Genomic DNA, 16,231 nt, shown 5'->3' with positions numbered 1-16,231 from the left:
AAATTTCAGATAATAAAAAAACCAATATGGTTAGAACATAGAACGAAGAATCGAAAAGATATGGAGCCAGGTGCAGTGGTATGCGTTTGTAATCCCAGGAGGCTGAGACAGGAAGACCAAAAGCAAGTTCAAAGCCAGCCTCAGCAACTTAGTGAGGCCCTAAGCAATTAGCAAGACCCTGTCTCAAAATAAAAAATAAAAAGAACTGGGGATGTGGTTTAGTGGCTAAGGACCCCTGGATTCAATCCTTGATACAAAAAAAAAAAAAAGTTCAAATGAGCTAAACCCAACAAAATATTTAATTTAATAATATTTAATCTTTCATTTAAAATGTATGGTTATAGGTTGAAAGAGACCTTCAATAGTAGGACATGTTAAAAACTTCCAAATTTTAGCTGAATATAAATTAAACATGAATGTGACAGGAGTAAGCTGCAATTAGCATAAGCAGATAATCCAAACTATGGGAAGCTACAGGTCCATATCTGGGGTGCCAGGATACTCTGTACTGTTAGACCTTATTTTGACATTATGCTCTGTTCTGGACATGGACAAGTAACAGAGCATCCAGGGGATGGTTTCTAGAGCTCATCTTAGATCCATGGTAATGTAAAATGATTAGAGAAACTGGGAATATTTAACCTGCAAAAGAGATAACTAAGGAGAAACATGAGTATGCTTTTGAAATATGTAGAAAAGGCAGGACTAAAAGCAAAAGGTGGAAGTTACAGAGTGATGGGGAGCAAATAACTTTCCAAGGATTGGCAGTACCCAACAGTGTATTGAATCAAATCTAAAAAAGTTCCTGTCACTTTATAAGCAGAGGATAGATGACAGAATGTTTGTTGCTCCAGAGCCAAGCACCATACCTGGCCTGTAAGAGATGTTTAAAAGTGACCACGTAAACTACTTTAAAAGATAACCTGTATGACAGCTCTTCACCTCTTGGTGTGAAGGGCAGTAAAAAAAGAAAAGGCTGTATTTTTTACAAAGGGCAAGGAGAGGTTGGAGAACAGAAGTGAATACTCACTGGTCACCATCTCCTGAGACAGGCAGCAGTGGTCCTCAAAGGACACAAGGAGATCAACTGGGCAAACTAATAAAACAGCCTTCAAGCTATTTCTGACAGGTTGCTGTCACCTATCAACTTTTGCTTTAGCACACACCCAATTTGGTGTCTGGTCCAAAACTAAATCACACACATCATTTAATTATGAATATAACAAAAATCACCTTATCTATTCTTTCTTGAAATTCTTCAATTCGTTGCTGTTGTTCTTTGATTCCCTCACTCAACATAGTACATTGAGACTCAATATTTAATAGTTCACTTTGTAGCTGAGATTGTTCCTAATAACAAGAGAATTTTCTTTTATTAACATGGCTATTTTAGCTTTACAGAGTGAAGCCAAAAACATGATAGGTGTGTTTTAAAATAAGAGGAATCCATAAGGTGAGATAAATTCTGATACAGATGGATCACAAGATTAAACAGCATAAAAATAATCAAAGGGGCTAGGGCTGTGGCTCAGTGATAGTGCAATTGCCTAGCATGTGTGAGGCATTGGTTTCAATTTTCAGCACCACTTATAAATAAATAAATAAATAAATAAATGTCTATCAACAACTAAAAAAATTAAAATAAAAATTTAAAAAATCATCAAAGGACTGTAATGTAATCTCTGGCAATGGTTAAGGTATCTATAAACTACATTATGCTACATAACTAATTTCTGAACTAAGTTATGGTTCTAATTTACATCAAATTTTAAGTAAGTTCATGTACCCGATAAAAAGCAGCAAGGTGCTTCTTCTTAATCATTTCTAGTTCACTTTGTGAATATTTGAGTCGTGTATGAGTTCCTTGTGCTAGAGTCTGTATTTGCTTTAAATCTGTTTCCTTGCGGAGTATCTTCATTAAATCCTAAAAAGTAAGAGAAGCGTGAGAACATTTCACAATAGAAAATCACTTTGACTTGATTCTAGGAATTTATAAAATTTTTCTAATTTCTTCAATCATCCATTGCTTACTCAAAACTGCATTGTGTTTGCATAATTTCTGCAGTTTCTCTTGCTTTTGATTTCTAATTTCATTCCACTGTGATCTGGTAAGTTGCAAAAATTTCAATATTTTGTATTTATTAAGATTTGTAAAAAAAAAAATACACACACACACACACACACACACACTTGACAGCCTAAAGTAGAACCTAAGAGGAAAGTTTACACCATAAATGCCTACATTAGAAAACCAGAGATCTCAAATATATAACCTAATGATGAATCTCAAGGCCTCAGAAAAAGAACAAACCTATCCAAAATCAGTAGAAGAAAAGAAATACTAAAAATCAGAGCAGAAATAATTGAAATAGAGAATAAAGAACAATATAAAGAATCCGTTGAAGACTGGGGTTGTGGCTCAGTGGTAGAGTGCTTGCCTCACGTGTGTGTAAGGCACTGGGTTCAATTCTCAACACTGCATATGAATAAATGAATAAATAAGGGTCCTCAACAACTAAAAATATATAAAAAAGAATCAATGGAAAAAGACTAGATTCTTTGAAAATATAAACAAAATTGTCAAATCCTTAGCTAAACTAAAAGAGAGAAAAGACATATAAATACAAATAAGGGGATATTACAACAGATACCATTGAAATCCAAAGCATCATTAGGAAATATTTTGAAAAATTATGTCAACAAATTGGAAAATCTACAAGAAATGGACAAATTTACAGACACAAATGACCTACCAAAATTGAACCAAGAGAGCTGAAAAAAAAAAAAACCTAAATAGATCAATAACAAGCAATGAGATTGAAGCAGAAATAAAAACTCTCCCAATCACCAGTGTGTGGTTTACACTTGTAATCCCAACAACATGGAAGGCTGAGGCAGCAGGATGCCAAGATCAAGGCCAGCTTCAGCAACTTACCAAGACCCTGTCTCAAAATAAAATATAAAAAGGACTGGAGTTGTAGGTCAGTGGTAGAGTGCTCCTGGGTTCAATCCCCAAACAAAAGAAAAACCAAAGCAAAAAAAAGTCTCCCAACAAATAGAAACCAGGACCATATAGTTACTGATGAATTTTATATCAACTTTTAAAGAATAACTAATTCCCATGCTTCTCAAACTATTCCATAAAATAGAAAGGGAAAGAACTCCTCTGAACTAATTTTATGAAGCCAGCACTATCCTACTATGAACACCTGATAAGGACAAACAACAACAACAGGAAACTATAGGCCAATATCCTTGAGGAACAGGAATAAAAATACTCCATAAAATACTTGAAAGGTTGGTTCAACATATACAAATCAAAATTTTAATACACCACATAAACAGAATCAAAGATAAAAATCACATGATTTCTACAGCTGCAGAAAAGCCTCTGAAAAAATAACATTCCTTCATGATAAAAACTCTGAATAAACTACAGAAGGATCATACCTCATCAGAATAAAGGTTAGATACAACACCCATCACCAACGTCATACTGAATGGGGGAAAGCTGAAAGAATTTATTCTCAATCAGGAACAAGACAAGTGTGTCCACTCTTACCACTTTCAATCAATAAAGTACTGAAAACTTGAGACAGAGCTATAGAGCAAGAGAAAAAAATATGGTTATGAGTAGGAAAGAAGGAAATCAAACTTTTCCTATTTGCAAAGGACATAATTCTATACCTAGAAAACCCTAAAGAGTCTACCAAAAGTCTCTCAGGACTCAAACAAATTCAGCAGAGTAGCAGGATTCAAAGCAAACATACAAATATCAGTAGCTTCTTATACCACCAACAGTGAACTGAGAAAGAAACGAGGAAAACAATTCCATTCACAATAGCCTAAAGAAGCAAAGCAAAATAACAACAACCGCCTGGCATGGTGGTACACATCTATAATTCAGGTACTCAGGAGGCTGAGGCAGAATTGCAAGTTCAAGGACAGCCTGGGTAGCTTAGCAAGATCCTGTCTCATAATAAAAAATAAGAAGGGCTGGAAATGCAGTGGTAGATACCCCTAGGTTCAATCCCTAGAATCAAAACAAAAAAACAAAAACAAAATAACAAACAACAACCTAGGAATAAACCTAACCAAGGAAGTAAAAGACTTGTACAATGAAAAATTATAAAACACTTAAGAGGCCATTTCATACTGCTTAGTGGAACTATATATCAACAAGACATAAAAATCTTAAATATTTATGCCCCAAACAATGGAACATCTACATACATCAAACAAACCCTTCACAATCTCAAGAATCAAATAGATCACAACACAATAATACTGGGTGACTTCAACATGCCTCTTTCACCAATTGATAGATTTTCAAAACAAAAACTAAATAAAGAAGCTATAGAACTAAAATATACAATTAATGATTTGAACTTAACAGACATATAGAATATTTCATCAATTGATGACTGAATACACTTTCTTCTCAGCAGCATATGGATCTTTCTCTAAAATAGACCATATCTTAGGTCACAAATCAACTCTTAGGCTAACACAAATAGAGATAATATTTTGAATAGCTAAAGAAATCAGGGGTGAAATAAAAAATATTTAGAGGTAAATGAGAAAAATGACACAACATATCAAAATTTCTGAGACACTATAAGGCAGTTCTAGGAGGAAAGTTCATTGCATTGAGCTCCTTCATTGAAAGAATAGAATATTACCAAATAAATAACCTAACTTTACATTTCAAAGCCCTAGAAAAAGAAGAAGAAATAAACACCCAAAGCAGCAGAAGACAGGAAATAATTAAAATCAGAGCTGAAATTCATGAAATTGAAACAAAAATTTTTTTTTTTAAAAATCAACAAAACAAAATGTTCGTTCTTTGAAAAAATAAATAAAATTTTATAAACTCTTAGCCAAGCTAATGAAGAAAAAGAGAAAATTCAAATCACTAAAATTCATGATTTAAAGGAAATATCATGGATGACACTGAAATATAGAGATATACTGAAACTACTTTGAAAATCTATATTCCAATAAAATAGAAAAATCACAAAGACATCGACAAATTCCTAGAGACATATGACCTATCGAAATTGAATCGAGAACATAGAAAATTTAAACAGACCATTTTCAAGCAATGAAACTGAAGACGCCATCAAAAGCCTACCAATAAAGAGAAGCCCAGGATCAAAAGGATTCTCAGCTGAATTCTTTCAGACCTTTGAAGAAGAATTTACACCTAATGCTCCTTAATTATCCCATGAAATAGAAAAGGAGGGAATCCTTCCAAACTCATTCTATGAAGCTAGTATCATCCTGATACCAAAACCAGACAAAGACATATCAAGGAAAGAAAACTTTAGACCAATATCCCTAAAGAACATACATGTAAAAATTCTCAATAAAATACTGGCAAATAGCATATAAAAACATATTAAAAAATAGTGTACCATGTCAAGTGGAGTTCATTCCAGGGATGCAGGTTGGTTAAACATACAGAAATCAATAAACATACTTCGTCACATCACATGATTATCTCAATAGATGCAAAAAAAAAAAAAGCATTTGACAAAATTCAGCATACATTCATGCTCAAAACACTAAAAAAACTAGAGATAATAGGAACCTACCTCCACATTTTAAAAACAATCTAAACATGAGGCCAACATCATTCTAAATAGAGAAAAATTGAAAGAATTCCCTCCATAAACTGGAACAAGACAGGGCCACCCTCTTTCACCACTCCTATTCCACATAGTCCTTGAAACCCTAGCCAGAGCAATGAGACAAAAGAAAGATTTTAAAGGGATACAAACAGGAAAAGAGCCTAAACTATCCCTATTTGCTAAGACATGATTCCATATTTAGAAGACCCCAAAAACTCCACTAGAAAGCTTCTAGAACTCATAAATAAATTCTGCAAAGCATCAGGGTATAAAATTAACACCCCTAAATCAATTGCATTCCTATACACCAATGATGAATCAGCGGAAAGAGAAATCAAGAAAACTATCCCATTCACAATAGCCTTAAAAAAAATTTGGGAATTAATCTAACAAAAGAGGTCAAAGACTTCTACAAGGAAAACTACAGAACACTAAAGAAAGAAATTGAAGACCTCAGAAAATGGAAAGATTTCCCATGTTCTTGGATAGGCAGAATTAATATAGTTCAAATGGTCATACTACCAAAAGTGTTACACAGATTTAATGCAGTTCCTATTAAAACTCCAATTATGTTCTTCATAGAAATAGAAAAAACAGCCATAAAATTCATTTGGAAAAAATAATAAGAGTCCCAGAATAGTCAAAGCAATCCTTAGTGAGAAAAGTGATACAGGAGGTTTCACAATTCCAGAACTTAAATTATACTACACAGCTATAGTAACAAAAATAGCATGGTAATGGCACAAAAATAGACATGAAGACCAATGGAACAGAATAGAAGACGCAGTGACATACTCACATAAATACAGTTATCTAGTTCTAGACAAAGGTGCCATAAAAGATAGCCTCTTGAAAAATGGTGCTGGAAAAACTGGAAATCCATATATAGTAGGATTAAACTGAACCCCCCTCTCTCACTCTGCACAAAACTCTAAATGGATCAAGGACCTAGGCATTAGATCAGAGACCCTGCACCTACCAGCAGAAAAAGTAGGCCCAACTCTCCATCATATCAGCTTAGGAATTGACTCACTCAACAAAACTCCTCAATTGCAAGAAGTAAAATCATAAATCAATACATGGGATGATAACAAATTAAAAAACTTTTTCACAGCAAAGGAAACAATCAAGAATGGTAACAGAGAGCCTATAGGATGGGAGAAAATCTGGGCCTCAGAAAGAATATTAATCTCCAGGATATACAAAGAACTCAAAAAACTCAACACCAAAAAACCAAATAACCCAATCAATAAATGGGCAAAGGAACTAAACAGACAACTAACAGAATATGAAATGGTCAAAAAAATATGAAAAAAATGTTCAACATCTCTAGCATTTAGAGAAATGCAAATTAAAACTATACTGAGATTCCATCTCACTCTAATCAGAATGGCAATTATCAAGAATACAAATGAGGGCTGGGGATGTGGCTCAAGCGGTAGCGCGCTCATCTGGCATGCGTGCGGCCCGGGTTCGATCCTCAGCACCACATACCAACAAAGATGTTGTGTCCGCCGAGAACTAAAAAATAAAAAAAAAACATTAAAAATTCTCTCTCTCTCTCTCTCTCTAAAAAAAAAAAAAAAAGAATACAAATGACAAGCTGGGTGTGGTGGTGCATGCCTGTAATCCCAGCTACTTAGAATGCTGAGGTAGGAGGATTGTGAGTTCAAAGCCACCCTCAGCAAAAACAAGGCACTAAGCAACTCAGTGAGACCCTGTCTCTAAATAAAACACAAAATAGGGCTGGAGATGTGGTTCAGTGGCTGAGTGCACTGAGTTCAATCTCTGGTTACCACCCCACCCCCGCCCGCCCAGAAAAAAATACAAGTAACAATAAATGTTGCAAGGATGTGGGGGAAAAGGTTCACTCACACATTGCTTGTGGGCTTGCAAACTGTTGCAACCACTATGGAAAGCATTATGGAGATTCCTCAGAAAACTTGGAATGGAACCACCATTTGACCTGGTTATCCCACTCCTTGATTTATACCCAAAGGACTTAAAATCAGCATACTATAGTTAACACAGCCACATCAAAGTTTATAACAGCTCAATTCCCGAAACACCCTAGGTACCACCTTCAACAGATAAATAGATAAAGAAAATGTGGTATATATACACAATGAAATATTACTCAGTCATAAATAAGAAATGAAAGTATGGCATTTGCTGGTACACTATCACGCTAAGTGATATAAGCCAGTCCCCAAAAAACCAAAGGCCAAATGTTCTCTCTAATATGTGATGCCAACCCAAAACAAGGGAGGGTAGGGAGGGGAAGAATAGAAGTCCACTGAATTAGACAAAGGAGAATGAAGGGAAGGGAGTGGGGAGGAGAATAGGAAAGACAGTAGAATTAATTGGATATAACCTTCCTATCCTTGTATACAAATACCCGACAGGGTCACTCCACATCATGTACAACCACAAGAATAGGATCCTAATACAAATAAATCATACTGCATGTATGTACAATATGTCAAAATACTCTCTACTGTCATTGATATCTAAAAAGAATAAATAAAAAAAAATTTTAAAACACTCAAGCGAGAAACTAAAGAAAACACTAGAAGATAGAAAGACACCCCATGTTCACAGATTAGGAGAATTAATGCTATTTAAAGTCATATTACCAAAAGTGATCTATAGAGTTCACGTAATCCTCATCAAAATACCAATGAAATTCTTTACAGAACAAGAAAAAAATCCTAAAATTCATGTGGTGCCTAGATTAATTCACTAAATATCCTCAAGGTTTATCCACATTGTAGCATGCACCAGAATTTCCTTCCTTTTAAAGGCTGAACAATATTCCATTGTAGAACAGATCACAGAAGAACTCAAGACATTATTTCTACCTAGCTCCCACCTAGTTAAGGTAAGACACACAGAGAGAACTTAGTATGGCAAGATTAATTTCAAGTTGCCATCTTCCTAGAACTTTCTCTGTGCCCAATGTCTAAATTTGAAGTCTTTAAAAGTGGAGCATATCTACAACTTAAACATCAAATGTGGTCATATGCTTGGAAAAAAAGATTAAAATTAGTCAAGTAACCTTGCCACAACATCTCTTTGAATCAAAAACTAATAATTTGTAAACAAAATAAGAATATTAGGAAAAATGAATATTCTGAAAGCATTCTATTGATTTAGTATCTGTTATCAAATAAATGGGGGATTACAATATTTAATGAATGAGACTTCTACAAAATATCAAGACAGAACTAGAAGGAAGTATTGTTCAATCTTTTTGTGGTCTTCTCTTTCGAAAGAGGTCTTTCTAAGCATGAAACGTTCTAATATCCAGAAGTTATAAAAGATTTATAAATTTGGCTGAAGATTAAAAACAGAAAGGCACACCTGTATGGTGCACACCTGTAATCTCAGTGGCTCAGGAGGCTGAGGGAGGAGGATTGCAAGTTCAAAGCCAGCCTCAGCAACTTAGTGAGGACCTAAACAAAGTCAAATGGCAAATGGCAAAAGGAATAAATAAAATAAATAAAAGGAATAAATAAAGTATATACCCCAAATCTCAAAAAGGTTAAAGAAGAAAATAGGATATAAAGGACTACTTTCTGCATGATGCTTTTTACATGAAAGTCTAGAAGAGAAAGACTGCAATGACAGGAAGGATACTGCCAAGCCTAAGGAGTCTAGGGATGGGTACTGGCTGTAAAGGAGTTTGGCGGACTACACACATTTGTGGAAATGTACTGAAAGGAATGCTTAAAACTATCGAGCATTATTGTACATAAATTATACCCAATTTTAGAATGTATATGATTAAGGATTAAGTTACTTGTTATACAAATAACATTAAACTAGGTAACAAAATAACAACCTAATACAAAAATGTGCATAGGAAATAAGCAGTTAACAGAACTTATTTTTATTTTTGAAAATCCACTTAGTCTTAAAATACAATTGTTCTCCTTAATATTTTATAAGTATAGGACTTGGATTTACCTTTAGTTCTTGGACCAACTGGCTTCTTCTGTCTCGTAGATTCTTTAACTCTTTCTCATCCCAGCATCTAGCCTTGTGTTTTAAGTCACTTGATCCTCCAGAGATCACCCCAGATTTTAAAAATAGTGTTCCATCAAGAGCTACTGTCTGTAAAATCAAAAATATTTTACCCTAGAGGAATGTATATAGAAGGTAAAAATAAGGACATAATGTGGCAATATTTGTAGCTAAGAATTTGTAGATGAAAACAATTCTGAACTTTACTAACAAAATATACTCTTTATGCAGGACACAAATAAATAAACCACAAATACAAAACTTACCTTACTATGGCACAAAGCAATTCTCAGCAACAAACTAGCAGCAAATATAAAGGTTCAAAATAAGTTGTATATTATTTCCAAACATTCAATATTGAAAAAAGCAAAAACTAAGAACATTTATATTTAATAGTTTGCATTACACAATTCTGTGTTTTGAAGAATTGGACATATATGTCTGACATATCATGAAAAATGGTCTTAATAACTTCAGATATCCAAAATATCATTTTCCAAAATAGACACATAACTCAAGATCAAATATGAAATGTTAAGTGGAGCCAAGGTATAAGAGAGCCTGGAGTTTATAGTCCTCTCAGGAAACATACACCTTATGAAATAAATGAAATTAATTCTCAACGTTTTGCAAATGTTCCTGATTCATTAATCAGAGTAGGAAACCATCTGTGAGAGACTAAAAGTAATGTGAGCTAACAAAAAAGGGGGAGAGAAACAGGTGAGAATCTCACTCATGTTCCCTCACTTGAGACTTCTCTGCCTGTCTCAGGGACGGGAGCCAGTGAATGGGATGGTGGCCACAGGGAATCATGCCAGCAGGGAAAAGGAAAGTGAACCCAATATCACAAGAGAAAACAACGAGAAGATACTAGAAATAGATTCAGAAATCTGGAAGCAAAAAAGTGGAGGGTTCCTGTCCACAGAAGTCTCCCTGAGGTAGCGAAGCTTCTGCACTTGCTGGGTGCACTAAATGTTACGTTTGACTGAAAACCGTTTGTTCCTATTCACAAAATGAAATCCTGGCAGAAAGCACCCGGGAGTCCCTAGTTAACAAGGCAGACTGCTTTTACAGTACTGCTGTGACACCCAGCACCTGGGTTCCTCTTCAGGGACATAAGCTCACCGTGTTCTGGAGGGACCTGGGGGTCCCTTTCCTCTCAGATGTTAGTTTGACAATGAACTGCTCATAGGAGCTGCAGGAACTCTTTAGATGAGCCCCTAGGTCTCCACCTGACACCAGCAGCAGTGGCATGGAAGCTGAGCTCCTGCTGCCAAGTTCTGGTCTGATCAGCAATTTCCCTGACCAGGAAACTAACGGTTAACATACCTGGTTTACTCCTCTCACTTCATCATAAAAACATAAAGAAATATGGAACAGGCTCTCTCCTAGAATATTTTAAGCTTGTGCTACTTTTATCTGGCCAAAGCACAGCTCTTTGTGGAACACTTCTCAGCTTTTGAGTGTTTCTTAACAAAGTTTGACTTTATGTCTGATAGACACATTTACCATGTGTGTCTGTGATAGAATAATATAACACAGGCACTGTGTGGTCCAAGATGACTCTTAGAGCCAGGCTATGGTGGCTGTGTCTCAATAAAGATGGGAAAATTATTACAAAACTTTCTTGGCAGGCCCTCCAATGACTGCCCCTGACATCCAATGGCCACTCCTGGACTGTTCCTCAATGAGGTCAAGGATCTGCTAGGAAGAAGAGAGAGGGATATTAAGTTTTAGTCTCTGATGGAGAGGTGGAGGGACAGAGGGAAAGGGCGCGCACTTGTGGCATGCTGGTACTGGAGCACAGATGACTAAAAGACATCGCACATGAGTGTGCATGTGTCACAGCAATGAGATGAGGAAAGAAGAAACTTGAGACAGTTTGGAAATCCCAGGACAGTTAAGGAATAAATGAAGAGATGAAGCTAATAAGCCAACATGGGGCTCTTTGTAAGCTACCACGGGAAGAATGTGGATGGAATCCCACTGATTAATGGAACTTGTAGAGGGGTAGAAAGAAACACAGCTTAGATCTACCATTCTGGGGTAGATCTATGTGGAAATGGGCTGGCCTAAGCAAAGCCAGAGGTGATGGTGTACCTTCAGCCAATAGTACCTCAGTAAAGAAGAGGGGAGAGATTGAGAGAAATAGGACACATTAACAGAGAAGCCAGGAAGTTCAGAGAATTCTTGGGGAAACAGCAGACTTTCATTTGGCTGGAATAGAGGTACCAAGAACTGAGTTGAAGAATACAGGAAAGACCAAGATTTAGAAAAAGAACACAAACTTAGTTTTAGACATGCTGATTTTACAGTACTTATGGCCTAATATTTTACTTACTTATAATGTGCACTATTTTCTGTATTGTCATCTCATAGATTATACAAAAATTGTAATATAAATTTACAGTAAGACAACTGTATGCATACAATTAAAATAGAAGCCAGATACTATGCAATATGCCTATAATCCCAATATTGGGGGGCAGGGCATGAGTGCTGAGGATGGAACCCAGGGCCTCACATATGTCAGGCAAGTGCTCTATCAGTTATATCCGAAGCCCTGCTTACAATAGGTTTTCCATGCAGAAATTCTTTTTAATTATTATTTTTTTTATGTAGTGCTAAGGATCAAACCCAGTGCCTCACACATGCTAGGCAAGCACACTACCACTGAGCCATAACCCCAGCCTCAGAAATTTTTTGTTAAATATCAATGTCTATCTTTTATAGCTTTTTTCATAATGAAAAAGCTTTTTTGCTTTTTTCCATGCACATTTATTTATTTATACTAGGGATTGAACCAGGGGTGCTTTACCACTGAGCTACATCCACAGCCCTTAATTTTTTATTTTTGAGATAGGGCCTTGCTAAGGTGCCCAGGTTGTCCTAAAACTTGTGATCCTCTTGCCTCATCCTCCTGAGTAGCAGGAATTATAGGTGTGTGCCACTACTCCCAAATGGTTTCACTTTTTTCCTATAATCCTAATCTACCTGGAATTTATTCTGATACAAGGTAAGAGGTTTATATTCAACTATATTTTACTCCAGATGGTATCCAGTAAAGTAGCACCCTATGCTTTTATTCATCCTTGTTTAATGTGTGTCTGCATGTGTTTGGTGCTGGATATTGAACTCAGGGCAAGACCCTCAGTCTTGTGTAACTTTTGAAAAAGCTATCTTTTCACAAATTATGGTACTAAACTTTATAACATTCTTGGGAGTCGGTTTTTGCCATACTATTTTAAAAAGAGTAGAGCATATTTTTCTATATACATTCTATATATGTTTTAGAGTAACAACCAACTGATCTATAGATGAATGAAGCAAATTACAGTTATCTCTGGAATGAATGATGAAATCCATGGAATAGATGGAAAATTACATGTATATAAAGAGATTCAGATTTTAAAACTTTAACATATAAGTTTTTAAAATATTTAAATACTGAATTATAAAAAAATGATACCCAAACTAGAGCTAGTAGAATTGCAAAGTTTGTATCATGGAGTATGTCATTTATATATATATATATATATAAAAAATAAATAAATATAAATAATTTATAAACACATCAAAATATTTTGTGATGTCTCTTGCAATGTTTTTTTAAAAATATTGTTTTAGTTGCCAATGGATTTTTTACTGTTTATTTATGTGTGGTCTGAGGATTAAACCCAGGGCCTCACACATGCTAGGCAGGCTCAACCCAGTCCCTCTTGCAATGTTTAAACAAAGAAAATTCTAAAATATTGATATCAAGTCTATAGAAAATCAGAAACACAAATTACAAACACTGGATGATTTCTGTGAAAATGTGACATCTATTCATATGTCTTACCCAACCTAAAACAGAAAAATTCTTTAAAAATTCGTGGAATATAGTTATAATACAAATAAGATGTATAAGACTCCTTAAAATTTTGAAATACATAAGAAGATACAACCTAATGAGATAAGATAAAGCATGTTATTACAGATAAGAGAGAAGTCATAAAAATCTGTTAAATGAAGGAATAAATAGTTATCTTCATGGGATTAAACTATCCATAAAAATTTTCAAAAATCAATTTTATAAATATACAAGTCAATTTTAGTAGTTAACTTGATAGCAAAATAAGCAAGATACTTTAAAAGCTCACTTATTACTTCTGTTTAATATGTAGAATCAATGACAGTGATTACTAAAAGACATTAACATTATTATTGACAAAAGTATGTATGAAAGGAGTCAGGTGCGGTGGTGCACACCTCTAATATTAGCAGCTTGGGAGGCTGATGCAGGAGGATTGCCAAGTTCAAAGCCAGCTTCAGCAAAAGGCACTAAGCAACTCAGTGAGACCCTGTTTGTAAATAAAATACAAAAAAAGGACTGGTGATGTGGATAAGGCTCAGTGGTCAATTGCCCCTGAGTTCAATCCCCTGTACCAAAAAAAAAAAAAAAAAAAAAAAGTATGAAAGAAAGCTTTATCATGTTAGATAAATGAATAAATATAATACTGGAAATCCTTATATCTCATAAGAATAGTTTGCTTTATTTGTGATTCTGGACATTCTAGATAAATATGCTATTGACTAGTAAATAAAACCATCACCGTTTTTTGAGATTTGCCAGATACTATTATAGCATTAAGCCTTATGTTACTTAAGTTAATCCTTATTATTCCCACAAAATACATACTATCATTTTCCCAATTTAAAATGAGGGGTCAGAAACTTGCCTAAAGTCACACTGGTCTTTTTACAGCGGTACCCTTAAGTGCTATGTTATACTTCATTACAAATGTAGCTTAAAAAAATATGCCATATCATTTGAGGAATTTGACATTGCTCAATGCAATGCAAACTATTCAGATGAAAGTAAAACAATATTTATTTTTAAAACCAAAATTATTCCCTTGAAAGCCAGTAATCTCATTTCACTTGTACTTTTTATTATAAATTCAATTGTGTCAAAACTTGAATATATAAAAGAAGAGTTAGGATCCCCTCTTAAGTTATGTAAGAATTAAGCCAGAATGTAAACACCAAAATCTTTCCTACTTTCAAAAACACATGTACTACAGGAAAATTCAAGGAAAATCTGGGGTTCAGCAGATTTGTATACCATGTTATATTATATATTATTTTATATAAAATTTTAAAAACTGCCATATATATATATAATTTATAAAACTCCCTTTATATCTGGTATATCTCTATATCAGACTTTTAAAATATCGGTTTGCTTTGAAAAAATTTTAAATGAGGAATAAATAAAACAGGATTTAAAATCTAATTTCTAAAACATAGTTTATGATGTTGAGATACAGCAGAAGTTAAAATTTTTCATTTCTTTTTATTTTTCTGTGGTACTAGGGATTGAACCTTGCACCTCGCACTTGCTAGGCAAGCACTTTACCACTGAGCTGCATTTCCAGTTCTTTAAGACAAGGCCTCACTAAGTTCCCCAGGCTGGCCTCAAATTTGTAAGCCTCCTGCCTTAGCCTCCAGAGTAGCTTGGATTTATAGATATATGCCACCACACTTGGCTACAATATTTTAGAAACTCAAATGAACATTATAAAAACTGATACCATGACCATCTTAGGTTCCCTGCTGGTTTTGCTTATAAAACAGAACATATGAAAGCATATATAAAGATGTGTGTGGAATGCAGCCTGTGAATACTGCTGTGACTTATCTAAGTGGGACCAAGTCTCTTACTTTTCGCCTTTCAGGTCCACCGAACGCAACATGTCTTGCTTCTTCCACAGTCTCACACACAAGGCCATTTCCACACACAAACTGAATCACCTTCTTCAGCTGAGGAAACTGAGTTTTTATGACATCAATCATCATTTTACAGCCTTTGATCTCTCGTAGTCTTTCATTGATTGGCTTGATCTGAAAGGTTTAAAAAATACTTTATATACTAGTTACAGTAAAATGAAAGCCAAATGCTCATTTATGTTCTTTCTTATAATACATACAGAAGCATTACAGCAAAATGTTAACAGTATGCAGTTGTATGTGATAAAAGTTTGATAAGGATATAATAAATTATATCCCACATTGTCTTATCCAGTATCTTTTAAAAATACAATAACTTCACCAAAAGCCAGAAGTTGTATATAACTTATATATTCAACCCTTGTCGCTAACTAGTTGGGATATAACAATGCATACAAATGTTTCATTGCTGTCTAAATTATAAAATCTAGTGGAAAACAAGATTCATTTAGATATTTCTCAAAAAAGTAGCAAACACTATGGGTCTTAAAAAACTCTTTAGACTTGGATGATCAGGAAATCCTTCAGACCTTCTTAGACATGACTTTTAGGCTTGGCCTCTGAGTATCTGCAATGTATTACTAGAATCCTTGCTTTTGTTAAATAGAACAAAGCAAAACCCTACATACAAACACTTTTTTGTTTTATGTATGTATACACACACATAGTTTGGAAATGCATGTACTTACACATATATAAATATAGGTTGGGAATATATATTTAAACAAACTGAGTGCATGGAAAAGCAAATCTAAAGTAGTACTATAAAAGAATCGGGCAATGAGAGGATAGAAGTATTC

General features: G+C 34.6%; 1 protein-coding gene across 2 annotated transcripts in view; it reads right to left on the bottom strand.

The window, feature by feature from the left end:
* Smc1b (structural maintenance of chromosomes 1B) overlaps positions 1–16,231 on the bottom strand; it is a 74,444-nt gene that overhangs the window by 29,125 nt on the left and 29,088 nt on the right. For both annotated transcript variants that reach the window (XM_026394304.1, XM_026394305.2), the window contains exons 11-14: positions 15,366–15,545; positions 9,603–9,749; positions 1,787–1,924; positions 1,234–1,350 (exon numbers count right to left, since the gene is read on the bottom strand). In XM_026394304.1, the coding sequence (XP_026250089.1) occupies positions 1,234–1,350; positions 1,787–1,924; positions 9,603–9,749; positions 15,366–15,545 (582 nt within the window). The remainder of the gene's footprint in view (positions 1–1,233; positions 1,351–1,786; positions 1,925–9,602; positions 9,750–15,365; positions 15,546–16,231) is intronic.

Source organism: Urocitellus parryii, chromosome 5 (genome assembly GCF_045843805.1).
Source record: "Urocitellus parryii isolate mUroPar1 chromosome 5, mUroPar1.hap1, whole genome shotgun sequence".
Taxonomy (NCBI): Eukaryota; Metazoa; Chordata; class Mammalia; order Rodentia; family Sciuridae; genus Urocitellus; species Urocitellus parryii.
Note: the sequence above shows the minus strand (reverse complement) of the source record. Positions and strands in the feature narration are given on the sequence as shown.